Raw genomic sequence first — 26,265 nt, 5'->3', positions numbered from 1 at the left:
ACTGTGTGTGCTGGAGACTCATTGTGATAATTTTTCCTCCTTTTGTTTTCCCCATGGGCACAAAGAGGCTGCTTCATGCTTCTTGGTGTGTGAGCAAGAGTCCTGATCTCAAGACTGGCTTTTCCACACACCAGTTCTAGGTGCTGTCATTCCTGCCTTTCCCTGCTCAGTTCTGGGATTTGTACTTTACAGAATAGACTGGAATGAGTTTATTTATCCTTACATGCATTTTCCATGAGATAATAGACATTAGAAGTTAGTGCCATAGCAGGAAAATTGAGCACACCTGGGACTTGCATGCAGTTCAGTTGAGATGCCCTGCATTTACATTAAAAGCACTTCAGCATGTTTTGGCTCCACAGGTTTTTGTCTTGGAGTTCTTAATGTTACTTTATCTGAGTACTTACTGGAAATACTTCTTCCTCAGATGCATTTTCCAAAAGCTTTTCACATTCTTACTGTGAGTTTATTAGATTTCACATGAAATTGTCATTATTAATGTGTTTGTCTCTTCTGTTTCTTTGATTTAGAGCAGGAGAGGACATTCAAAAGTGTAATCCAGTGGTGAGGGCTGGAATGGGTGACAATAAGTCAGATGGTGTGATTTGCTTCTCCTTCCCTTTTTTCTTCTATAAAGGTGCATCATGCATCAAACAGTTCTATATACATTTTGGGCACACAAGGTCTTGAGAGCCTGGTGCTTAACAGTGGCAGATAGAGGTAAACACTGAGCCCTGCAGGAAAGGAGAGGTCCCTTGTAATTTGGAGAAACCCCAAGGTGCTGTTCATGTAGAACAACTCGTAGACATTGGAGCCTGCTTTTGTTTAAACATAGGCATGGAGTTGATTATCTCTCCAAGCTGTAATGGTGAAATGTAAATATTTGAATTGATTTGTGAGTCATGTTGGATGTTATCTATCAGGTGGGCTGGAAGTAAAATGAATAGGAACTCATTCATGGTGTTGTAGAAATTGATGTAAAATTGTCTTCACAGTTCATTGATTATTGCCTAAAGTTAAAATACCAAAAATAATGCAGTATTTTAAATTACTCAGTATTTTAAATTACTCTATCTGTTCAGCTGGTGTATTTTTTTTAAAGATGAGACCTCCTTGTGCTTGAGTTATCTTGGAACTCTTTTATTCCAAGCTTATTTCATAATCAGTATTTCTTTCTGTGCATAAGGTGTATTTGGGTTCCTTAAATAATCCAACAGGACACCTAGATTGTCATTAGGTGTTCTGTTTAAATGACCTTAGTTTGCTTTACATACGCAGTGAGATGCTGGAAGCTTCAGTAATTTAAACTTCTTTTAGAAATTACTGCAAGAGGACAAAATGTCTTAACATACAGGTTAGATTTTAACATTGCTGCTTAAGTATCCCATTTTGTTTTGGTGTATCATGAGTGTTAGGAAGTTGAACATTTAGCCAGTTAGGAGCATGGGAAAGCATTCAGCCATTTAGAAGCAGGAATCTTGTGCATTTTGACTCATTTCAACAGGATCTCACAATATCATCAGATAAAGACATGGACCCAGGGAAGGAAGTGGTTGCTATCAAATAATGATTCCTTCTCTGTTTTGTTTTGGGGTTTTTTTGGGGGGTGGGAAAATGAAGGAAGTGAGGAAAAATCTTGGAACTGTGATCAGTTGATAAATCTTAAATAGCCTGGAGCAGGTCTTGCAGATGTAATCAGAAAAAAGGATGCAAATTATCTTTTTAGCCAAAGTGGTAGAAGCTCAGGTTCCTATATCCAGTAGTTACTCTTGGCTGCAGGCATCCAACAGGACATTGCAGGAATGAAATCCTGATGTCCTGTTCTAGGTCCTTAGCTACTTCATAAGGAGTTGCTTCCCTCTTCAGGATGCTCTTGTCAGCCTAAGTTTATGCTTTTCTCCACTAATAAAATTACTTCACCTTATAGTTGAAGTAGAGGAGCACAGTGAAAGTGTTCTGAACTGAAACTCTAAACTATGAGTCCATGTTTCCTTGTATTACCCATGGATCATGAAATAATTTCCAAAGCCATTTGACATAAAAACTAGACTGATTTATAAATAATATTTCATCTAGATTGACTTGTCATATATATATTTGGTCCAGGATGAGGAAGAGAGCTGATATTCCTGCTTCTGTAGAGTTGTACTCAAGATAAAGCAGAAGTTGGAGATGCTATGTATGATAGATTTAATACCTAGTAAAGGAAAATAAAAGTTTATCATGTCTGTAATTTTTGCAAAGCAACAGGTACATTTTCCCCCAGTTTTTCAGCATGCACAATGTATCTGTGTTGCCTGAATAATGAGAAGCCAATGTGTCTGTCAGACAAATTTGCCCGTGTGGGCTTGGGTCACAGCTACTTCTCAATGCAGATTTTTGGGAAGGAAGAGTGGTGGAATCAGGGCAGAGGAGGAACGAGACTTTCTGTATGAGACAGCTGCATCTATTGAACCAATTTTACATCCAGTATTGTTAAACTACAGACCATCTGGACTCTGAAACCTTGTTCATAGCTGCTGGCTCTGGGAGCCGTAATTCCTCTAGATTATTGATGACCCCGTGTTAGAGGTTTCTGTTCCTTCTGATTTCCTGGGGAGCTGTTTCCTCTTGGGGCAAATGACATAGGCAAAATGGGCCAGTTTAGTACAATCAGGGTCCTTGATACCTGGCTTCCTGGAAGGAGCACTCTCCTCTTCATATGTGCTTACAAATTTGGGAGTATAGTTAAGTCTGCTTGCCCAAGACTCTTGACCCAGATTGGAAAGGGAACCTCTGCCACCTGGAAGGTCTACAGAGTTACCTGTTTCCCTAGCAGTGGAATACACTGTTTCAAACTGTGCATGGGTTTAGCTTAAGGGAACTTCTGTGTCTTGGGAAGGACAAAATAAATGCTTGCTACTTGCCTGTGCTTCTAAAAATATCCAGCTTAGCCTTGTTTGTTGCGTTCAAGTGAATAGAATAAAAGGCAGAATCAGGCACAACGATCTGAATAAAAGCCACAGCTAAGCCTCAGCTTACATGTTTTATACTGTTCAAAGCACTTGGAAGGAATGTAAGTTGAGTGCCATCTTACTGTACTTTACTTGGCTGCCTGTAAAAATTTTTAAGGGGAATCACATGCCAGAGTTGCAGTATAAATCCAAATAAAATAAACCTTAAAACAAGTCAAGATAAAGATGAAGCAAAACACATATCCCTCAAAAAGTGAGAAATACTGTTTGGATGAAGGTTTTGTCAGTTCAGTGTTAAGGAATTCAGATGCTACAATTGCAGTGTAAAACCTGTTGTGGGATAAATTCTCCAGGTTTTATCATTTATGTCTTAACATACCATGAAGTTACAGTGCAAGAATTGAGATACTTGGGAAATGTATCAAGTAGTCTTGGTATGGTGGGTACTAGTTCTTTTGGCTGTTCTGATAAATTGCCTTATTTTATACTGGCATGTATGTGATCTTATTTGCAGAATCATTCCAGCCTGGAAGGGTTGGAACTGCTGCCAAAAATTACTTGAATATGGAAATCACGTGTGTGCCTTCAGGTAGCCCTTAGTGGTGGTTCTTTGAACATCTCTGATCCTGTGTGATCATTGGAAGGCAGTGAGTTTACATTTCCCTCTCTTCCTTCTTCTGCAAAGATGAAAAGAACTGTGAACATATAGGAGAGTGTATGGGGTCCAGTGGTTAAAGCAGAACAGGCTAGAGAGTAAGGGTTGTCTGGTTTCCAGAGCTGTTCCCCAACTGTGTCAGTTATTTGTTACAGGGTTGTCATTGCCATAAAACTTAATTTTCTTCTCAAAGATTTAGCATAGGGAGAACTGAAGGATTTAAGAGGTGGTTAGTCTTCCTTTGTCTATATGGAAGCCATAAAAATAAAAGCTAGGCTTATGATAGGAGCACTTAATAAGAGAATTTAAATTTGACACAGGTAATTGTGTGACCAACAAATGCAGTCTGAGATTGGGGAGGATTAAAAAAAAAAAACCACCACACAACCAAAAAAAAAAAAAAACCAGAAACTAAAACAAAACAAAACTTGCTTCAGGTCATCAGCTAATGAACTGCAGAAACCTGGAAGAAGTTCCTTACTCAAGCATAGTTTTGCCTTGCTGGCACTTGCTTTGTGGTATTATTTTGCTTTGAGGCATTTGGCATATCCCATTGGATTAAGTGTCCTTGGTTATCATTGTTTGTTATGGCATTGATAACTTTCATACCCACTTTCAATAGGCTGTCATTTCTGTCATCAGGTTGCTTTCAACTCTTAGAGTCAGCTGTAATTCTTACACCTATAGCTTTAGAAGAAGGAAGTTATTATTTGTTAGCCAGAAGACTTACCTTGCTTTTGGTGTTACTGCATTCTCTTGACTGTAAAAAAATTCAGAATGTTGCTGCTTGTTCTCTAATTCCAGGAAAGCCAATATTTTCAGTGGACATTCACCCAGATGGGACCAAGTTTGCAACAGGAGGACAAGGTATGTGTGTGCTAATAGAAGGCAGATTTTGGGGCTGTAATAATCTTGTGCCTTCACAGAACTTGAATTGGTTTGACCTATTTAAAAAACACATCACTGACATAATTATCTGTTCCTTAGAGTTGCAAGTTAAGAAAATGCATTGAAAAGTGAGGTTGTTACTGCAGCAGGCAGGGGTACAGTTTCTGGTACACTCCTGGACCTTGTTGAGATAATAACTGCAATAATTCAGTTGTGGCCAAACTTTTTTTGTTTGAAGAGCAATTGAATGTGAAGTTGATCTTTTGTACCTGCTAAATAGTACAGCTATTGGTACAAAAAAAAAATTCCAACTATACAAAATTGAATAGCTCAAGAAATATGTGCAAAAATGTTATTTGGATTACAGTAGTGAATAATTTGATGTTGGCTACAATAATTGAATGTAGGATTTGAATGTCACATTTTCTCTTTTTAAATTGAAGTTTTATTATAAATAGTTCATCCTGATGGTTGGTGTCATTATGTACAGTATGATTTTCAAACCAGGCAATGTAAATTTATTTTTAAGAGCTTCAAGAAAAATAAAACACTTTGGTTTGATGTCGTTATATCAGAATGGCATCTGTATTCAAAAGTTTCCAAAATTGCCAGTGCATTTATGCCTAAATCTTAGTATGAAATACAGTTAAAAAGCTTTATGCATGTATTTAAAAAGAGGGTTCTTTTCTTTACTTACAGGTCAGGATTCTGGGAAAGTTGTGATCTGGAATATGGCTCCTGTCCTGAAAGAGGAAGATGAAAAGAATGAAAATATTCCCAAGATGCTTTGTCAGATGGACAATCACTTAGGTAACAAAGATTTTAATTTTTTTTTTCACTGACTATTGGTCATTTGCCAAAGCTTAAATACTGCATATTTGTAATTAGAAAAATCATGCCATGTCCAGTGCTGAATCAATCAATGAAGCACAAATAAAGAACAGTGAGAGAAGAAATAAGTGTAAAGGAAGCATCATATGAAGTATATTGTTTCTAAATTATTCTGGATTTACTGCACATTACATTTGAAGGTATAGTCATCTGAACAAGCTGTCTTCTCTCTTCAGTTCATGATCTGTCTTTTCTTCTTTACCCTCTTAATCCCACCTCATTTACAACAAGCACTTTTCTTTGTTAGATGAATATTTATCTTTCCTCTTTTGGGCTACTTTTGGTGAAGCTTTTTGAAACAAGGAATAGTTTTTTTAAACCAAGTTCCTCAGCTGCCACTGAAAGATAAGTGCCCATTCATTTATCTAAAGCAGACAGAGTAACTGCTTTGAGTGGGAGAAGCACACTTAAATCCTAAACATCTCCTGTCCAGTTTTGCTTGTTATAAACTCTTTCCCCAGTCCAGAACCACTTATTCTCATATTTCATGTAACAAACTTTCTTCTTTCCAGCTTGTGTGAACTGTGTCCGATGGTCAAACAATGGAGTTTACTTGGCTTCAGGGGGAGATGACAAGTTGATTATGGTGTGGAAACGAGCTGCGTAAGCATGTTTCTTCCTTCTTGATTTTATATTTCATTTTAACTCAGTTACTCTGTCACATTTCTTCGTGTTTCTGTCTCATGCTGTCCTTTTGTAAGCTCATTACCATGTCTGGTGCATAAGGAGCTGAATCCTGTGACACACATCACTGGCACTGGAGATTTGGTCTCTTCTGTCTCTTGGGCTGGAGTGTGTGTGCCTCTGTGGGCAGCCTTTCCTCCCGAGGAGCTGAGCCATTTTCTTCTGTCCTTGAAGAAAGCTTCCTATTGAGATTTGAAGAATTATCTTAAATGTTATATTTTTTTCCTCACGATAGAAATAGTACAAATTATTGGAGCTAGTTTTTCATTAACTAGAATTACTTTCTCTAAAAAATAAATTTTTTTGCTTCAGTTTTCATTGCAGAAATAACTTGAGTGTAAAGTAGAATTGTTCTGTGCAGCCTATTTTCTTTACAAAGAAGGTTTGAAGAATTCGAGGTGGTTCTGTTAATAGCTGTTTCTATTTTAATTAGGTACATTGGACCTAGCACTGTGTTTGGTTCTAGTAGCAAACTTACTAATGTTGAGCAGTGGAGGTGTGTATCGATTCTCAGAAGCCATTCTGGAGGTAAGTCTAAAAATGTTGAATGAACATAGTTGCATATTTGGAAAAAAATTGATTTTCAGTGTCATATTTTCATGTTCAAAACACTGTTTGTTGCTTTTTCATTCAAAACAAGACAAAGGGCTTATACAGGCATTAGTACTTCCTATAATCACTAAAAATTGCATTCTGATTTGGATTTATTTTTTTGTTGTTGCCTATTGAAAATTGCCAACGTGGGGAGGCTGAGTCCCAGTGACTGTTGTGGTGTTCTTCACCTTCCACTGTATTAAGCTGGTAATAAATTCTTCATGATGGAAGAAAAGTTGCCACACAAGTTCTTGTCAAAAAGATTTTTAGATTCTCTGATTACCATCAACATCTTATGAGGAAACTTTTATTTTTTTTAAACAGATGTCATGGATGTAGCATGGTCTCCTCATGATGCTTGGCTGGCATCCTGTAGTGTCGATAATACAGTTGTCATCTGGAATGCTGTCAAATTTCCAGGTGAGAAAATTCTCACATTTTGTATGTGCAAGTATGTGAAACTTTGTGACAAACTCTCTCCTCCCTGGATGTATTTTACTGGCTGAAACCACTTCAGATGGCAGTGAGCAGTGGATTCTGCTCTGCTCTAGGCAACAGCTACATTCAGGTTGTGCTGCTGATTTTACATGAAAGTCATTATTACATGTATTATCTTTTTCACTTTCTCTACAAAATCCCAAATAAATAGAACTTAAGATTTGGTTTACACCTATATATGCATATATTTTTCCCTGCTGCCTTTATTACCTACAGGACTTTCCATTAATTTGTCTTGGGGGGGCATTGTCTTATTTACCCTATTTTAAATCCTATCACTTAATAATCAGTGTAATTTGATATATTGAAGTATGGAGGAAGGAAGGATGTGAGGAGCCTCAAAGTCACAGAAGCTCTCAAGCCTTACATTTAATGTCCATTTTCCTTCTTCCATTGCTGCAGTGCTGGCCATTAGCACTGTCCTGAGGTGTCTGTTTTTCAGGGACAGGCACAGCCAGTGCTCTGGACAGCTTTGGATGGACCTGCCAGGATCTGTGGCAGTTAGGGAGCACATGTCTTCATTTGGCTGTTTCTTCCCTCATAACTTGAGGCAGGCTAAAACTCCCATTGTAGTGCCCAGTCACTGCTATTTATTTTAAGTTTGCTTTAAGTCCTTACATCAGAGTTTTTAGATTTCTGAGCTAGGTGTGTAGACTGCACTGTGCTCTCGGCCTCTTCTCTCACAGTCTGACTCTTCAGTCAAGCAAGAGATTGACTGAAAATAGGTTACCAGGTGTGTCAGGCTTGTGTGTGTGTTCAGTGGCAACTTTGACTTAGTTCATGTTTGTTGCACAAAGCTGAAATTTGTTGCGATAATCTTTGGGTGCAGAGGAGAGGGTGAATGTTTAACTGATGTTAGCTTTAAAGTGCTATCCTGAACTGCCTGGAATCTGCTGGTTTTCCTGCACTAATCTTAACAGAGTTTTGTACCCCTTATTTTGTTCATAGTTCTTTTCACCATTTTTTAATATCATTCTTAGCTTGAGTACAGGTTCCTGTGTGGCTGACATCTTGTAGTGTGTACATTAGAAGAGGTTCTGTTTAATATGCTGTTTCAAAAAAGTCTTTCCTCAATAGTCTGTCCTAAAGGAGACACCAGTAACTCCTTTCTTTTCTCAATTTTGTGTGCACAGAAATTCTTGCCACTTTAAAGGGGCATTCTGGCTTGGTGAAAGGGCTGACTTGGGATCCTGTTGGAAAATACATTGCCTCTCAGGCTGATGATCGAAGTCTGAAGGTGTGGCGGACCATGGACTGGCAGTTGGAAACCAGCATCACAAAACCCTTTGATGAGGTACTTCAGAATGTGGGACCATTCCAAGTGAATTCCTATAGAATTAATTAAAATTGTAAGAGTTAACTCTGATTCTGCACAAAGGTGTTAATTTACTAGCACTGAATCAAATGAAACTATCAGAGGGCAGATTCAAAAGAGGGGGGAGAGAGCTGCTTTCTCACACAATGTGAATAGGTTGAGACTCTCATTGCCATTGGATGTTGTGGGTGCCAAAGGTTGAAATGAGTTATGTAAACAATGTAAGTAAATTCCTGGAAATGTAGAGGTTATTCCAAGGAAGTATTAGCACACTAATTACATTGTTCTTACATTCCTCCCTATGTATCTTCTATTGGCCACTATCAGAAATGAGGTGAGTACTTAGGAAGGATCTTTGGTCTGGCATCACAGGACTGTTAAGTGATGACGTGGATCAAGAAATAAAATTTCTGAGGACAGAAGCTGTTGCTTAGTGAGTGGAGTGTTTTGCAGGCTTAATTTGTAATCATAGTCCCTAAATGTAAAATTTAAAGTTTGTATTAAAAATGCTTTGTGTGTTAAACATTTCTAAAGCTCTAGCATGTTGGGTTTTGTTTTTTTTTTTTATTCTTTTTGTCAGTGTGGAGGGACAACTCATGTGTTGCGTCTTAGCTGGTCACCTGATGGTCACTATCTTGTTTCTGCTCATGCTATGAATAATTCTGGACCTACTGCTCAGATTATTGAAAGAGATGGATGGAAAACCAACATGGATTTTGTAGGACATCGAAAGGCAGTTACAGTAGTGGTGAGTAATAGTAATTTATCCCTGGAGGAAAATTTCTGATATGTGCTTTTTGATAATTTTATGCATGAATGGGATGAGGTGGAGATAGAGGGTCAAGATGAGGAAAGCAAATGCATGGTGGTGATTAAAAAAATGTCAGCTTTACCTATTGGAAGCAACCAGCTTGTTATTGTAATACAAGATCTGGATGTTGCCGAACAAGATAAGGGAGGAGAACAGGAGGATGTTAGGAATGCCAAACACTAACTTGTTAAGCTGTTCAGTGATGTAATTGAAGTGGCAGATTTCTTGTGGGCTCCTGATTGCTAATAAAATGAGTATTATTTGCCATTCCTGTTAAGGCATTCAGAAAGCCCCTTAGAAAGCATGTGCTACTTCTGTCAGTGCTCTGGTTAGGGACTTTGTCTCTATGTAATGTTTTGGGTTTTTTTACTATTAAGTGAAAAACATGCTTTTAAAGCAAATGTCATTACTGTAATAAAATTTCGTCATCTCATGTGCTCAGAAATTCAATCCAAAAATCTTCAAGAAGAAACAAAAGAATGGGAGCTCCACCAAGTCAAGCTGTCCCTACTGCTGCTGTGCTGTTGGTAGTAAGGATCGATCTCTTTCTGTCTGGGTGAGTGTGGTTTTTGCTGCCTTTGACTACTGTGGTCATTTGGATAAGTGGAGGGTTTAGCACAAAGTCATGTGTATGGAATGAAGTTTTATATTTAGATTCATGTTTAGTGGGTTTTTTCTTTGATTTTACAGGATTAGCTGGGGAGGGAAGGAAGTGGATTGTTATTAGTTCATTTCTCTAAAGCCAAAAGCAGGTACAAGCCAGTGGCAGAGGATGTTGCCCTGGTAAGGGAGAGGAACTTTTAAGGGTAATAATGTGTTACTACAGTTAATAAGCATAATTCAGCCCTATCTTCTTCCTGTATCTTTTAGTCATTCTCCATGTGAGTCTCATAAGAAAAAGACTTTACTGTTTCTCCTTGTTTAGCCCATCTGCCCATGAATTACTCTTTGAGTCTAGTTTTGTTAGTCTTGGTTTTATGGGTATGAGGAGAACATAGCAAGAATAGGACAGCTGTTTCTGAGCAGATATGCCTCTCATCTTTCTGCTTTAATCTGACTTCAGTCCTGGGCTTCTGTCCTTGCCATGTGAAGTAATGTGAGAGTGATTTAAGTATACATTCAAGTTTTCAAAATTGAAATTGGGTTTTACTTTTAAATCTACACTAAAATTGTGATTCTGAGTAGCTATTCTCACATTTATAAATGCAAGACAAGTTGTTTGGCAACTGCAAAGGACAGGGAATAAATTAAACTGATATGTGAAGCTTTGTGATGAGAGCATTTGCCAGAACACACCAATTGCTAACTGCAGTCTACTATTTATAGATTACAGTGTGATATTTATCCATCAATCTCTAAATGCATAGCACTCAATCTGTTTCTGGCAATGCTACCAGTGCATACCCATACCAAAGTATCCCTTGCAGTGTATTTTACTTTCTATTTATACTATTATTTCATTTTGGGTGGCTGTTGATCTTATACTAGGTATCACAGGTGCAAAATTGTAGGCATTTTGCCCATGAAGAGCTTAGATGTGTATACAGCTCAGACTTGTGGAAATAGAAATTACATAACTACTGAAGATGACTTCTGTGTTACACCTGTGAACCCATGAGCACGAAACACTCCAGATCACATTGACTTCTGCTTCATTTTAGTTGTACTACATACTATAGATATTAAGTCCACTTAACATTAAAGAGCTTCGACTGTCTGATTTAGAAGAGGTTACTGGGAATTTTCATACTCAGTTCTTTATTACTAAGCTGGTCTATAAGTGTAGAGGAATCTTCTTTAAGAATGATTGTGAGTCAAATTCCCCTTACTCTTCATAGACTACTTGCCTAAAAGTAAATGAAGCCTGAGTGAGGACATGAAAACCTAATCTGTTTTCTGTCTTCCTCATTTGCTGGCAGTTTGCAACATCCTTATCTCAGACAGCATACAATAGAAGCTGTCTTAAGCAGCTGTAGAATTACTTTTTGAGTGGTAGAGAATGTTTTGTGACTGATGTAAAGGCCAAATTCGTTCAGATATTTACCCTGTGTTTCAAAAAGAAGGGTTGAATGTCAGCTGTTCTTCTCCAAAGCTTCTCTGTGTCAGTAGTGGAATGGGTAACTAGGTGCTTCAAATAGATCATCAGGCATACAGCTGTCTCCTGGCCAGGTCTTGTTTGGTAAATATTGTTAGAGAGAGTATTTATGTGGTAATAATTGCTGTAGCATGGAACTTCTACATTTCTTAGTGTTGTTTCTTCTGTTTTAAGCTCACATGTCTGAAACGACCTTTAGTTGTCATACACGAGCTGTTTGACAAGTCTATCATGGACATCTCCTGGTAAGTTGATTTCTGCTGTTTGTTACAAAATGCAGTGTGTTATCAACATTAGGTACACACATTAATTGGAAATTCCTTAAAACAGTACATGTTGTAGCTGTTGTAACATGGGTAACTGGGTTCTGAAGTTTTTGGTTCTGCTGCAGCTTCTTTTTGGTAGTAACATTAGCAACTAGCATGTGGTCACTTATGATTGTGTGACACTAAAACTGAATGAAAATTAATATATTTAGAACATAATGCAGTAATATACTTGTGGAACAAGTTTCTACTTGTTACAATTCCTTGAATTTTTTTTTTTAGAATATGTATTTTGTACCACGACATGGTGGACATGGTGAGTTTTAGATGCATTAAATCTATGAAAAGTTATTGCATTACATTGTTATGAAAAATCCAGGTCAACCTTCTAGGACACAGCTGGATAGGCACACAGCTGATTACACAGGTTGTCTTCATTCTAGCACTTACTGACTTTCAAAGTTCTGCATTGGTATCTGTAACAATCTTGGTGTCTCTATGCTGTAGAGTTGTATAACTTCCTGTTGTCTGTGTCATGTGGATTTTGCCATGAAGCTCAGTGAAGCACAATAAAAAGCTTTAAAAACCAAACATTTTTTTCTTTCATTAATGGATTGAGGCTAGACAGCAAGTAAGTGGAGTATTTCAAGAGCAGTGCTGCTATTGTTGGAGTACAATAGCTTCAAATAGTTTTGCTTTCTTGCCATGTTTTTTATTTCTCTATCTGCAATTTGCACATTTTTTGTGGAATAAAGTCATTGAGAGTAATAGCTGGTTAACATTTTGCATCTTCTGAGGAAGTGGTTTTGTGGGATATTTGAGAGACAAAGGATCATCAAGAAGCTTGTTATTTTATATCCTGTTTACAAATTGAAATGTATGGCTAAAATGTCAATATGGAATGTTCCCAGAACTGTGCTCCATTCTGAAAACAGACTGAGTAAACTCAGAGAAATCTGATATTATTATATTGTTATAGCTGTTTTCTACTTGAGAGTTTAGACTTGGATCCATCATCGTAGCATCTGAACATAGTAATGTTTTTGTAAAATGATTGCTTGGATGCAGAGCTCAGCAATTTTTTTCTGCTAAGCAAGAGAAAGCTCTCCACAATATTTTACCATTTCCAGGCTTGGAGTAGTGTTGGTTTAACCTAGTTACATGGTGCTGAGGCTGGCTTCTCTGGATGTGATGCTATCAGGATGCATCACTCTGTGTGTGTGAAACATTAACATGCACAGAGCAACATTTTTCAGCCCACCTATGATAAAAGCTATCAGGATATTTCCTACCATGAAAAAAAAGATGGTTTTGAACACATAGAGCCATGGTGATGTGATGCACTTTTAAGCCTTGATGGACTAATTTGGATAGGCTTCAGAGTTCTGCCTGCTTCTCTTTCCTCGTCTGTTCTCTGTGACAAGTCATCTGTAAACTATTATGTTGCTGCCTCCATGAGCTCTGTGACTGAAAGGTACTGGGTTAGCAGTCAAAATTCATCAAATACTATTTTTTTCAAATGCACATTAATAGGTTCTATGTAGAAGGTTATCACTATGTTAAGACTGGAATGTACAGTTTATTCTCTCCTCTTTCACCAAGAAAACCTTTTTGAGACCCCAAGAGGGTTACAATATATCCCCACATGGAACATGTGCAGTTTGCTTAATAATGAACAATAACAAAATAAACCATCTGTGCTTGCCTAGTACAGAGATTTTTCGATTGCTCAGGTGTACATCGTGCTTTCTTTTTGTTGCTGTTGCTTCAGATAATAAGAGAAGAGGCATTTATCCACCACATTGAGTTTCTCTCTTAAAAGTGCCATCCCTTCTTGTTATCTTGTTTATTTGCTCTGCAAGCACTTTATAAGAATAAACCGTTATCTGTATCCCATGTGTGGTTTGGCTTCATCTTCCATGGGCCTCAAACAGCAGTTTCTATGGCCTTAAAAAAGTGTTGCTGATTGCTTTTCTGCTGAAAGTCCCTTTCTTCACCCAGTTTCATTAGCACTGTAGTTTTGTACATCTTTTGAAGGCAATACATTTATAATTGTATCTCATTTTTCAGTGTTCTACCCCTACAAAAGGTTTTCATGGTGCTGATCATCCCATGGGCAGGTGAATTGTTTTAATGCCACCTTCCTGTGTGCAGTGTCCAAAGGAATATCAGCACATGAACTCCTGCTGTCCATCATCCTGTGTCCTGGCTGTCCCACTTCTTTTGTTTTGTCAGTAGTTTCTCTGATCTTATGCTAAGATTTTTGTTGAGCAATTTTATTGTATTGCCACTGTGCATCAATAAAAGAGACTGAAAACAAAGATGGACCTTTATTTCCTTCAGGACTCTTAATGGACTCGGTATCCTGGTGTGTTCCATGGATGGATCAGTGGCATTTTTGGACTTCTCCCAGGATGAACTTGGAGATCCACTCAGCGAGGAGGAAAAGGTACAATAAGCACTCAGTCTGTCGTCGTATTTAAGGAATGTATTGATTCAATTAAAATTAATTTATTGATTTTATAGACTATTTATAGAAGTATGTAGTGACTGGTTTCCATATTACAGAAAAATGTGTTATTGTCTGCTTTACACAGCATTAAAAAAGGTAGTCAAGAGCTGAATTTGTGATACTAGTTTCTATTCTGGAAAGAAGTTCTGTTTGGAAAGCATCCACTTGCTTACAAATCAGTAAACATTTGAAATAATTATTTGGCCAAGGAAACAAGGAGTGGGTGCTTCAAAACACTTTAAAATAACTCTTTGACTTGTGTATGTACAAGTCTTTTAAAACTGACTGCTTGTTGGCTGTTTTTAGCTCTCATTGCTATTAGCAACTCAAGCTTTGAATTTCAATTATTTTATGTATTGATTTAGCATTAGCTGGAAACATAAAGACAGAAAAAAAATCTGTGGTGTATAAATGATATGGAGGACATTTGCGTTTTATGGATCCATTAGATTTGTGTGATTCCATTTCATTACTATCACAATGAGTGATGTCATGCTTGCATTTGTAGTCACTCTTTCTGTACAATACATTTTCAACCCCCACAGAGCAATATCCATCAGTCCACCTATGGTAAAAGCCTGGCTATCATGACTGAAGCTCAGTTGTCTACCACCATTATTGAAAATCCAGAGATGCTCAAGTATCAGCAGAGACAGCAGCAGCAGCAGGTGGAGCAGAAGAATGCATCCATTAGGGAAGCATCTGGGACTGCAACAGCAGCTCCCAAGGTGGCAAGCATGGTTAATGGGGAGAGTTTGGAGGACATTAGAAAGGTAGGTGTGCTGGAATAGTCACTCCATAGTGTTAAATCTAAGCTGATGAATATCAACCTGCTTATAATGAAACCAGTCTCTGCTTCCTCATTCATGTCAGAGAGCACCTTTCAACCCACGGAGTGGTCCAGTTGACATTGCTGGCTTGTGTTGGAAAGTTAAAATGCTTTTAAGCAAAAGTAAAGCTATGTGCACAAGGCTGGTGGATGTTTCTCTGATGTGTGTTAAATTCTCAGTGTGTAGAAAAGGAAGCCAAAGGTAGCAAATAACAGTCCAACTCTGCAACTTTGCTTCATTTTCTCAGTGGAGGAGATGGAAAGCATTATTTAATTCTATCTTACACATAGCACACAACTTTTAATAAAGGACTGTGCGCACAGGTGAGTGTTTTAGACTTGACTCTGTAATGTGGAGGGAATAACAATCTACTGTAATTAGTAATTCTACTTAAAAACCACCTACTATTGATCAAAAAAAAAATTGTGGTACTAAAGTACACTGGTATTAATAAAAATATAGATTGATCCTATTATGCAATAACAACATGGTTCAAAGACTATGGAAAAAAAATCTTTTTTAACAGATTTTTAATTGAGGAACACATTTCATCTAATACACCTATAATTGTTAGTTGGGAAAAAAAAGAAAGCATTTCCTATTTAACAGAAATGACATTAAAATATATTTCCCAACAGAATCTCTTAAAAAAACAAGTTGAAACACGAACAGCAGATGGTCGGAGAAGGATCACACCTCTCTGCATAGCTCAGCTGGACACTGGGTATGTGTGAAAGCCACCTTTAACAGCCTTCTTTACCTTTTTTTGTTTGTTTGTTTGTTTTTATGCAAACTCAGAATTCTGACTTGTTTTAATCTTATGGCGTCTTAAAGCACTTGCTGGAAATACCTGAAAACATGGAATATAGGTTCAATTTATATTCTCTTAGCTGTAAGATCTCCCTTTTAACAGATGAGGCTAATTCTAATTATCTATTATTATAGATGAGTGAACAGTACTCTAACATATTGCAAGTTTGTATCTACATTAATACTGACTTGAATGTCTTTTGTATATGAGAAACAAGTCTGGAAAGTTAGATGGTCATAGTTTATTTAGGCTGTATATGAGTGTCAACTTGAGGAAAAGGAAGGAATGGAACAAATTGTTCTGTTTAAATTACTATTTTTCAATTACTGTTATTTTTAAAGTGTTCTCTAGAAATGTATGTGGTTTTTGTCTTCTTGCCTAGGGATTTTTCTACAGCCTTTTTCAATAGCATACCAATATCTGGATCTCTGTCTGGCTCAATGATGTCTTCTCAAAGTAACCAGCAGCTCATGTCACTAGATTCTAATGCTGCCAATTCCCTTAATACTTCAAAGCCTTCTGTAGAGCCAACAGCAGCTGGTATAAAACCAACAGATCATGCAGCCAATAAAGATGGGTCAGTATTTGCAGTTTTGTTATTTTACTTTTATGACTGTGATTCGTTTTCAATTCTTGTTTACAGTTTTGTAATCAAGCAATTATTAAAGCAGTTTTCCTAGTGCAGAACTTCAAGAAACTACAATTCTTGAAAACATCAAGATTTTATTAGTATTTGATTACCTTAACTAGTGATAAATTTGTAATAAATCCCCATGCATAGTTCTGAGAACAAGCTTCGGTCCAATGAGGTACATGAGATCAATTGCTAATGCTCTAAGAAATTGACTTGCTTATGGATTACTGTGTTGCTATTAGGAAATAAAAGGAAGATTTTCCAGCAGTCTAAGTAGTGAAACCTGTTTTCCATTAAACTCTGTCTGGTCTCCTGTAGATTTCCTCTCTTTAAGCATGGTAATACTTCTTCTCTGTATAACAACCATGAGATGAGAGTGAGCACAATGTCATTGCCTTATCTGTGCATGTATGCTGGCTGGCCAGCATGTCTTTCAAATTAGCTATGGAATAACTAAGTTTTACTTGTTTTTCCCTCAGTGGTAACACTGACATGTTTTTCTCTCTTTAATATGTTTGTAAAGCATATTTAAGAGCACAATGTCATTGGAGCCTCTGCCATTCCATCACATTTAGTTGAAATTTACCATAGATTAAAAAAATGAGTGGGTAAGACTATATGAGAAATGATTGACAGTTGAAACTATTAAGTCTCCTTTTTCTAAGGAAATTAGACTTCTAACTGCTTTTTAGTACAAATATCAGTTAACTTAGAGACATTTTTTTTCCAATTCATTCCCTGAATCGAAAAATCTCTAAAACAGCTGTTTTAATAACAGATCCCTGGCATACTTCTGTGTGAGGAAAACACATTCCTTTCCCTTAGAGTTATGCTTGGAAAGGCCTCATAATTAGCTTGGATTCTTCAACGACAAAATCAAAACCTGGCTTGAATTGTTTCAGACCAAATTGTTTGAATGATAAACAGTGGAATATAATCTTGCAATGTAAAGTATTTGGTAATGTGAACAAGGGGTAAAACTGAGAACCTCAGTCATAATTTAAAATAGTGATTATTTCTCTTTAAGTAAGTAAATACCAGCTGAAAGCATCGTTTCACTCCTGAATTAAAAATAGAGAATTAATTAATTAGGCTCTTTTAATCTAGTTATATCTATGCAGACACATGAAGCTCTTAGGTCCAAGATGTATCATAAAGAGCTTTTGAAAGTAGGCAAACCTTCCAATATGGAGAAAAACCATATAATTCATGAAATTAATTGAGTGAAAGGTATTCAATATGGTTTCTAGCCAGTAAAATGAATGCTAGCCAGCTGTTATGAGCAATGCAGGTTACCAATATTAAGCTTCTTTTAATCCTTGTTTTTCTGTCTCTTTTCCTGACAGTGTAAATGCTACCTCTGCCTCAACTGCTCCTCCTGCATCCTCTTCCTCTGTGCTGACAACTCCATCCAAGATTGAACCTATGAAAGCATTTGATTCTAGGTTTACTGAACGATCCAAAGCCACCTCAGGGACTGCTGTTGTCACAAACACAAATCAGATTGTTGTGGACAGGTAAGGCATAGACTGTGGGGTGTGAAAGAGGGTTATATATAAAGTCATATGGAGGGTTAAAGCACTAATTCCCTGTGATGTGGATGTCACCGTGCTGGCACTCTAGAAATTGTCTTGAGTCTCTTCCACTCCACTGGGAGGAAAGGGACAGCTGCAAATGGATAAATTCTTTGCTGACATTATCCCTTTGTATGTTTGTTTCTGGTATTTGGGATCAAGCAGACTCTTCAAAATATTTTGAGTTAAAAAAACTACTATTACAAGAGGCTGTGTATGTGCATGACTCCATGTGTGGCTGCATGCATCTGTGCTGCTTAGAAGGCAAAAACAGCCAGCTTGCATCTCTGTAAAAGAGTGAGATTTACTTCAAGATACATTACCACACACTTCTGCAGAGGGCCTACCATAGTAGCTGTGGATCTCTTTCAATTTTATGCCTTGAAGGAATACAGAGAAGATGTTTTGATTCCAAGGGGATTTGGCTCTGGATCCACATGATTATTTTTTTTAAAAAGAAGAAAACCTTTTGTTTTGTGGCATAGTCTGTTATGGCATAAGTGTTTATGCTTCACCAAAACACAACAGAAAAAATAGCATACTTTAAAGAAGTATGTAGTTCCCTAACTTGTAAAATGTGCTTTTACTAAGTACCTCCATATTTTTGTGTTGAAGGGCTTAGCCATATGATTAAGAAGAAAGATGTATTAAATTGCTCTCACTTTTAATGTGCCAGTAAAATATGGATAACAGTGTCTTTTTTGGCACAACTCAGATGCCAAAGAGAGGAGGTTTGGATTACACAAGATATTTTTTTACTTGTTCAGACTGAAGGATCAGAATTTAATAAAAGACAATAAGCCCAAGGATATCCTGGAGAGCAGCAGTGACAGTGAAGAGAAGATTCCAGCTGCTAAACCACTCAGTGCACCCAAACGGAAACTGGAACTTGAGGGAGAAACAGTAGAAAAGAAGAAAAAAGGAAGGCCTCGAAAAGACTCCAGACTTGTACCAGTAACTTTAACTGTTCAGGTGAAAGAAAAAGATTAATTGTGTTTTTCAATGTTCATTTAAGAAAATCAGTCCCATGTTGACTTGTTCCATGAAATCAGGGAAACACGAGTCATATCAGTCCCTCAGTTTTTTAGCCACCCCTTTTTCTTGCCTTTTTCATGGAAAAAATTAACCACTTTTGCAATTTTTTTTTCCAGGCCCCAGCTACACTGGCCTCTGAGAAGGATGCTGCTTGCATCTCTGCACCAGCATTAGCACTTAAACTCCCAAGCCCAATCCCACAGAAATCATTTACTTTGCAAGTAAGTGGACCATAAGGGGGAAAAAGCTTAATACTTTAAAAAAACATTCTGCCAATTAAAAAAAAAAATCTTAAATGATTCAGGATCCTTTGATAAATTACCATTTGAATACATGTATTCACTCAAGCAAGCAAGATGGTATACTTCAGCTTCAAAGATGATGTCTATATGAGAAAACAGCAAATTAAAGTAAAACAAGCACACTTCTGAACTGCCTGAACTTCAGAGGGGTTCCCTGTGCTTCATCAGTCCTTCCTCCTGGTTAACCAAAGTGTGTCGTAAAGATTTTCAGAGGTCTGCTTCTTTTGAAGTTATCATAGTATTATTTGAAGGCATTTTAAACAGAGAATGCCATACTTAAATCTATTCTGAAACTAAGGATTTTTTTTTTAATTTAATAATAGTTGCACTTTTTTTTAATAATTCTTTTCCTCCTTCAAAAAGTGTTGGTTTTTTTTTTTTCAGGTAAGTTCAGATCCATCAATGTACCTTGAAGTAGAGAATGAAATGACCACAGTGGGAGGTTCAAAGCTGAGCAGGTTAAAGTGTAATCGAGAAGGAAAAGAATGGGAGACTGTCCTCACCAGTCGGATTCTCACTGCAGCAGGAAGCTGGTAAGAGAGAGTACTTTAGAGGAACTGGGAACCTGCAGAACGTTCCTATAGATTTTCTGTGGGTACCCAGGATGTTTAAATACTGTAATAGTTACTTTTTGGGGAATTAGCCCGAGTTAAATGATAAATTCAGAAATCAGTCTGGTTTTATGTGACGTGCTTTTGACAAAATGCAAATGTTTATCTGATACTTTATTTCTTTTTCTTTTAGTGAGATTGTCAGTGTAGCCTGTGAGAAACGAACACTGTCGGTATTTTCAGCTTGTGGTCGTCGCCTTCTTCCCCCTATAATATTGAATACACCCATTTCCACCCTACATTGCACAGGTTCTTACATCATGGCTCTTACCACTGCTGCTACACTCTCTGTTTGGTGAGTACCATGTTAGGCTGCAACAGCTGCTGGGCTCATAGGTAGCTCCAGTCAGTTGTGTCCATGCATTGCTGTTGAAACTGAGCTTGAAATCAAATCAGCTCTGAACACAACTCCATTTTTTGTATGTAGCTGATGAGTTTCTTTCATAGGACTTGAATCCTGTTGCTTCTCTGTTCTGGAGTGGGCCATAATGTTGGATTTAATTCAAGAAGGAAGCCAGATAATCAGCTATAATTTACAAGTTTAAATAGCCTCCCTAGGGTAGACTTGTTTCATGTATGTAGAACGGATTGAGAGGGAGGAAAGGAGAAATATGGATATTTCTGACTTCCATCTGACTTCCATCTTCCAATGTACTTAGCCAATAAACTACAAAAGTTTCAGTGTTAAAAGGACTCTAGCCATCATCAAGATACTAAGATAAAACTGGCAGTGTGTTTACAGTCGTTGAATTTAATTTCATGTCTCATCCAAGTCAGAGCTCCTAAAGGAGTCATTTGGATCCTTAGCACTTGCATGGCTGTAATGAGGTTTCCTCTTAAGGAGCCATAAAAGTTGTTCTCTGCTATTCACTTCTGTCTTCTTGCAAGGGGTCTCAGTTTGCCAAAATCATTTTGAAAGAAGTGAAGAAAATGTCAAAACTAAAAAAACAAACTCCCACAAAAACCCCCACTTTGTCATGGGAGCTGGGGAAGTGCATTTGTTAAATGATTTTTGAGCTTTCAGTTGTCATTAAACTGCAAGCTTCTCCTTTTCTCTTTTTCAGGGACGTTCACAAGCAGACAGTCATTATTAGAGATGAATCTTTGCAAACAATATTTTCAGGTAAAAAAAGGTTCATTTATTTACCAACCTTTGAGCACATCTGTACTTTTTAGTGCCATGTATGAGTATGCTTAGATTTTATGAAACCTGAGAAGCCTAAACAAATAATTTTACTTTGCTGTTGTGTAATAAAGGGAAGTAATTGGCAATGTTGAAATACAGTAGAAATAAGTAACTGACATGAGAATATCAGTGGTTAACAGACTTGTGCAAGATTCTGACAAGATTCTGTAGCTTTTTATATTCTGGCTTCTGATCGTAAAGATTCAGTGTTGTGAACATCACAAACCAAATATTTTATTTAAATCTGCTATTGCAGCAATTTCTTTCTGTGAACTTTGAGTGTGTATTAATGATGAACAGCATCTGATTGTCTCAAACTTCTAACTTCAAGTCTTAATTTTCTATCGTTGCCAATGTCTGGCACAAAACAGATTATAAAAAAAGCAGAGCATATTGGCTTCTATTTTAGCTTTAATCCTTACAGTACTCAATCAGAACTACCTAGAGAAGTAGTTGTACTTGCAGTTTGCAGATGTCTTCATAAGAAATAACATGTACAAACCCTGGGCATGTATGGGGAAATGAGAGACTCCAGCTGCCCCATGTATACTATGTCTCCTGGGAGCACACTTTTCTAAATATGCTGGGGTTTAGAATTTTAACTTAATGGGACAAAGAAAGATAGAGGCTTCTTGGGTTATGGAAGACATGGCAGAATTGGAGAAGGTTGCCCTTAGATATGGAGAACCTTTCCAATTAAGCCAATGTTCTGTATAAGTTGCAATATCAAAATCGATGTGTTTTGCAAAAGAATTTTTATGCTACTGCACTGAGCCTCATGTTTACCATCTCTGTCTTCTGTTTTGACCTTCCTTTCAGTACTGGAGAATAGCATTTACTGAACCTTTTTCTGTTGATTGTTGTATCTGACATTTAATGGTGGATATCATTTTTTACCATTATGAATGTGATGCAAGACCCAAAAGAAATACCTTGGTCTGATTTGACTTGCAGGAAGTGATGCAACTGTCTCACAGATCTTGCTGACTCAGCATGGTATTCCTGTAATGAGCATGTCTGATGGAAAGGCATACTGTTTTAATCCTTCTCTTTCTACATGGTAAGTTCATATATTTTTCTATAATATATTTCATTATTTAGCTGAACTGACAGGTATCCTGATTTACTGTTTCACTCCAGATTTTGAAGGTTCACACACCATGCTTGGTTCACTGTTATATATATAGGCTTTATTATATTCAACTTATGTTAAAAATACATTTTAAAAATGGAAAAGTTAAACTGCAGCTTACTTCATCACTTCCCTGCACAGTGCATACCCTTACTAACATACACCTACAGATACTTTGGCTGATGTACATCAGTTGAATCTGTCAAGCACTTGGCAATGATTTGATAATCTAGCCTTGCAGTTCACTTTTTCACATACAGTAATGTGGTTCTGGAAAATTTGTCAAAATAATTTTCAGGGGGTTGCTGAGAATTTAGGGATGTTAAAATTTTTCTGCCCAGTTTCCAAAAAGAAAAAAAAGATCCATGCATTCCAGTTCTGAACACGTATGTGCCTGACTGTCAGTTCCCATCACTCCTTTGTAATTTTTTGGATCTGATGATCAGTCAAGTTTGAAGAAAGCTCTTTGTCTCCAAGATGTAGAAGTTAAATGAAGGTAGTAAGTCAGGTAGGGGAAGAAGTAAGAAATTGTTAAACATCAGAATTTCCATGGAAGACTCAACACGAGGAAAGGCTGCATAAGAGTCTGTGTCTTATTTAGTATCAAATAGGCATTCCCCATGGATTTACTTGCATCTGTCAAGGTATAAAGTTCCCAGAAAAATATTTCCATGGTTAAATTATTTACCGTATCTTTCCAATACAGGTTCTTTGTTGTCTTTCTAAGAGGAAAAAAATATGGTGCAGTCTTAATTTAATTGTGGTACTTAGTATAATGAGCATGCTTGATGGAAGGTCTTATTGTTTTAATTCCTCTCTAGCATAATTGTCACTACTCAACTACTTGATGTGAGTTCTTTGGAGAAGAAAAAAACACCTTGTTTGTTCTGTAGATAAACTGAGAAATTATGCAGGAATTTTCCCAGTCAGTGAGGAACAGATGACAGGCTCTCAGCCATAATTCTGGATTTGCTGTCATTTCCTAGTTTGTACCACAGCTTTGAAAATATATGAGAGTGCAGTCCCTTTAGTCATCATACAAATTTAAGCCATGATAAAGCAGTAAAGGGTATTTTAAATACTTGTGCCATTTTACCTCTGAGCTGCCTGGAGGTCTAAACTTAGCACTGGTTTGAGCCACTGATTCCCTTGGCATCTCAAACCAGTGAAAATGATATCCTTGATTAGGTGTGGAAATGCCAGCTGTAACTGTCAGCTCCCTCCATGTGAAGGAAGAAGCTGTAATGTATGGGAAAGATTATCAATGTGTGTGATCTGTGATGAATTGGCTGGTTGGTGGGGAGACCTGACATGAGGTAAAAGGAGGCTCTTAATGAGAAAGTCATTACCTGTGCTCACTCCAGCCTTCTCTGTGGGGCATAACTTCTAAGTAGGTAAAATGACAAATAGAAAGTTCATTTCCCCAAAACTAATGCTAAATTGTATTATACAATTAATGTTGTAAACTTTAGAGGTTTGAGGGACTTTTCTGTCACAGCACAAGTATAATTTGTACATGGAATGGGAACAGTTGGTGCCTGTGAAACTTCTGAGCACCTTGATGATACTTTTTTGGTTGTCTGTGAAAATACAAGTCAGGCTTCGAGGCAGAAATCTGGATCCCTCCTCAAACTTGTTTTTTGCTTGTTTGCTTTTCTTTCAGGAATCTTGTTTCTGACAAACAGGACTCTCTAGCACAATGTGCAGACTTCAGGAACAGTTTACCATCCCAAGAAGCCATGCTGTGTTCTGGGCCCTTAGCTGTAATACAGGGACGGACATCAAAGTATGCACTTCCTTGCTTCATTTGATCATGTTTGTCTTTTTTAACCCCTATTTCAGTCATCCCTGATTCATGTGCCTGAATCAGTGAATAAATCCTTAAGATGCCAATGGCCCCCAAAGTTACCAGTATCTCAGAGAGTGTTTTTTTAAATCTTTGAATGTTGATAGTCTATATTTTAATGTTGTTTTGAGGTTGTTTGAGGAGCAGGAAGGCATGCTCTAAACTTAAGGCTCCTTATTGGATGGGTAAAGTATTTGATGATTCTGTACGTGTAATATTTTGATTAGCTAAATGCCTGACTTACATTTTACATTTGTAGTTTTTAATTTACAAGTTTTGGAGTAGGCTTACAAATTCTGAGTAGCTCATTTGTCCTCAGGTAACCCATTTAATGAATTCTTTCAGAAAGCTGAGTGATTACTCATCTAATGCATAATTTTAACAACTGAAAATGCCACCAGTGAATTTTTTGACCCATAGCAGACTCCTGTAGGTAATTTAATAGCCCATTCTTACCTGGATTTGAATTAGAATTCTCAGGCAGTGTTCTGTGTTATTTCTGACCTTAGCATCTGAATTTAATTTTTTGATAGAAAAAAACTGTATAACATTTGAGTTTGTTTTGATGACAAAAACTGCATAGAGTTGTAGATTACTGTGGTTCTCTTGAGAGGGAAATATATTTGAAATCCAAACAAACAACACTCTTTTTAAAGGAGAAAATATCAGACTGCAAATTAGCTGCTTCCTTTTTTTTTTTTTTTCCAATAGGAAAGAATTTGTTACTTTTTTCAAATCGGCCTTCTCATGACAATACAGTTATCTTCAAAAAAAACCTTTAAATGCTTTAGGCTAAATTTCTATCTTGTGTTTGTTTTGTGAGTTTCACCTGTGAGGAGTGAAAAGTAAAAGCAGTCATCGTAGTCAGTCATCCTATAAACATTTAGGAGCAATTTATCACTGAAAAGGATGTTGTTAAAGAGAAGATGGATGAAAGGAAAAGGAAAAAGAAGGGAAGCAGAAAACCCTCCATGGACCTTGCTATTTGTAAATGGTCCAGTGGATGGGAAGGCAGTTTGCTATGAAGTGCTGCTTTTTTCATTAAAAGCTTGAACTCTGGAAGCACCAGGTGCCTCTGAGAGAGAAGTGTAGAATGGCTTGTGCTAACAAAAAATATACCTACCTTAAATTAGTATCTGATTGTGTGACTGGCATGGTAATTTTTCTTTGCTTTTGTAGTTCAGGAAGGCAAGCTGCAAGATTGTTCTCCATGCCTCATTTAGTGCAACAAGAAACAACACTTGCATACCTGGAGAACCAGATAGCAGCAGCACTTATGTTACAATCCAGTCATGAATATCGCCACTGGCTCCTTATCTATGCACGGTACCTGGTTAATGAAGGTGAGACCTGCCTTGCTGCCCTGCTTCATTGCAGCTCTGGATTTTTAAGAAACACTCTATTCACATCCTGTCTGTCTGTGTTTACACTTAATGTTCTCTCCTTTTAGCACTAGGCTTTTGGACATGGTGTTTACTTACTGTTTTTGGTGAATAAAGCTGTCTGGAAAACTGTGGTTTTATTAAAGTTTTCCTTTTTTTTTGTTTTGTTTTTTAACACTTGTGAATATTAATTGGATCCATTTTAGTTTTGTTACAACCTCTTTTGCTAAGGGTTTGAGAGATCTACTTAAGTAATATTTCAGATTAAGGAATGTTTCAGAAGGATGTCACTTTTTTTATCCACAATTGACTTCACTTTTTCCAAGTTCATACATTGCCATTACATGCAACCTAACAACTTTTTGCCTTCACTGGGTTTCATCTTGTGGCTTTCCAGCTCTTATGAGATCTCTTGATATTCTCTGGCTGTTAAAGTCTGTCAGTTTTCCAATTTTATTTTTTTATTGAAAGCTGGTGTATTTATGTGGGAGAGAGGAGTGAGATTGAAATCAGGGCAGACCTTAAACTGGAGCAACTGCTTCAGTTCTTTGGTTTTTTCTCTATTTGTAGATCACCTTTAGCAGTTTTGATAACATAAAATAAAACCCTTTGGAACTCTAAAATAAATCCTTTACAAATCATCTTACCTTTCCAAAGTGTTGCTTTTAGAAGAATAACATTTTTTCAGAAATCAGTGTTTTGGGGTTTATTGTGTTCTAGCTACTTGTAATGCTTTCCTGAATGTTATCAGTTACATTG

The 26,265-nt window shown here is 37.1% G+C and overlaps 1 protein-coding gene across 3 annotated transcripts in view; it reads left to right on the top strand.

The window, feature by feature from the left end:
• Positions 1 to 26,265, top strand: part of LOC103536653 (protein HIRA) — a 29,467-nt gene that overhangs the window by 2,208 nt on the left and 994 nt on the right. The window contains exons 2-23 of one of the 3 annotated variants that reach the window (XM_030460690.1): positions 4,414 to 4,476; positions 5,197 to 5,307; positions 5,901 to 5,991; positions 6,506 to 6,600; positions 6,991 to 7,086; positions 8,298 to 8,458; positions 9,060 to 9,227; positions 9,733 to 9,846; positions 11,560 to 11,630; positions 13,995 to 14,100; positions 14,709 to 14,936; positions 15,632 to 15,717; positions 16,187 to 16,381; positions 17,785 to 17,955; positions 18,780 to 18,984; positions 19,164 to 19,268; positions 19,734 to 19,882; positions 20,094 to 20,255; positions 21,025 to 21,083; positions 22,101 to 22,206; positions 23,942 to 24,064; positions 25,304 to 25,467. In XM_030460690.1, coding sequence (XP_030316550.1) covers positions 4,414 to 4,476; positions 5,197 to 5,307; positions 5,901 to 5,991; positions 6,506 to 6,600; positions 6,991 to 7,086; positions 8,298 to 8,458; positions 9,060 to 9,227; positions 9,733 to 9,846; positions 11,560 to 11,630; positions 13,995 to 14,100; positions 14,709 to 14,936; positions 15,632 to 15,717; positions 16,187 to 16,381; positions 17,785 to 17,955; positions 18,780 to 18,984; positions 19,164 to 19,268; positions 19,734 to 19,882; positions 20,094 to 20,255; positions 21,025 to 21,083; positions 22,101 to 22,206; positions 23,942 to 24,064; positions 25,304 to 25,467 — 2,829 coding nt within the window. The remainder of the gene's footprint in view (positions 1 to 4,413; positions 4,477 to 5,196; positions 5,308 to 5,900; positions 5,992 to 6,505; positions 6,601 to 6,990; positions 7,087 to 8,297; positions 8,459 to 9,059; positions 9,228 to 9,732; positions 9,847 to 11,559; positions 11,631 to 13,994; positions 14,101 to 14,708; positions 14,937 to 15,631; positions 15,718 to 16,186; positions 16,382 to 17,784; positions 17,956 to 18,779; positions 18,985 to 19,163; positions 19,269 to 19,733; positions 19,883 to 20,093; positions 20,256 to 21,024; positions 21,084 to 22,100; positions 22,207 to 23,941; positions 24,065 to 25,303; positions 25,468 to 26,265) is intronic. The other 2 variants (XM_030460691.1, XM_030460692.1) reach the window with 2 other exon arrangements.

This window comes from Calypte anna, chromosome 15 (assembly GCF_003957555.1).
Source record: "Calypte anna isolate BGI_N300 chromosome 15, bCalAnn1_v1.p, whole genome shotgun sequence".
NCBI classification, from domain to species: Eukaryota; Metazoa; Chordata; class Aves; order Apodiformes; family Trochilidae; genus Calypte; species Calypte anna.
The sequence above is the reverse complement of the archived record's forward strand: the minus strand, read 5'-3'. Positions and strand labels throughout refer to the sequence as shown.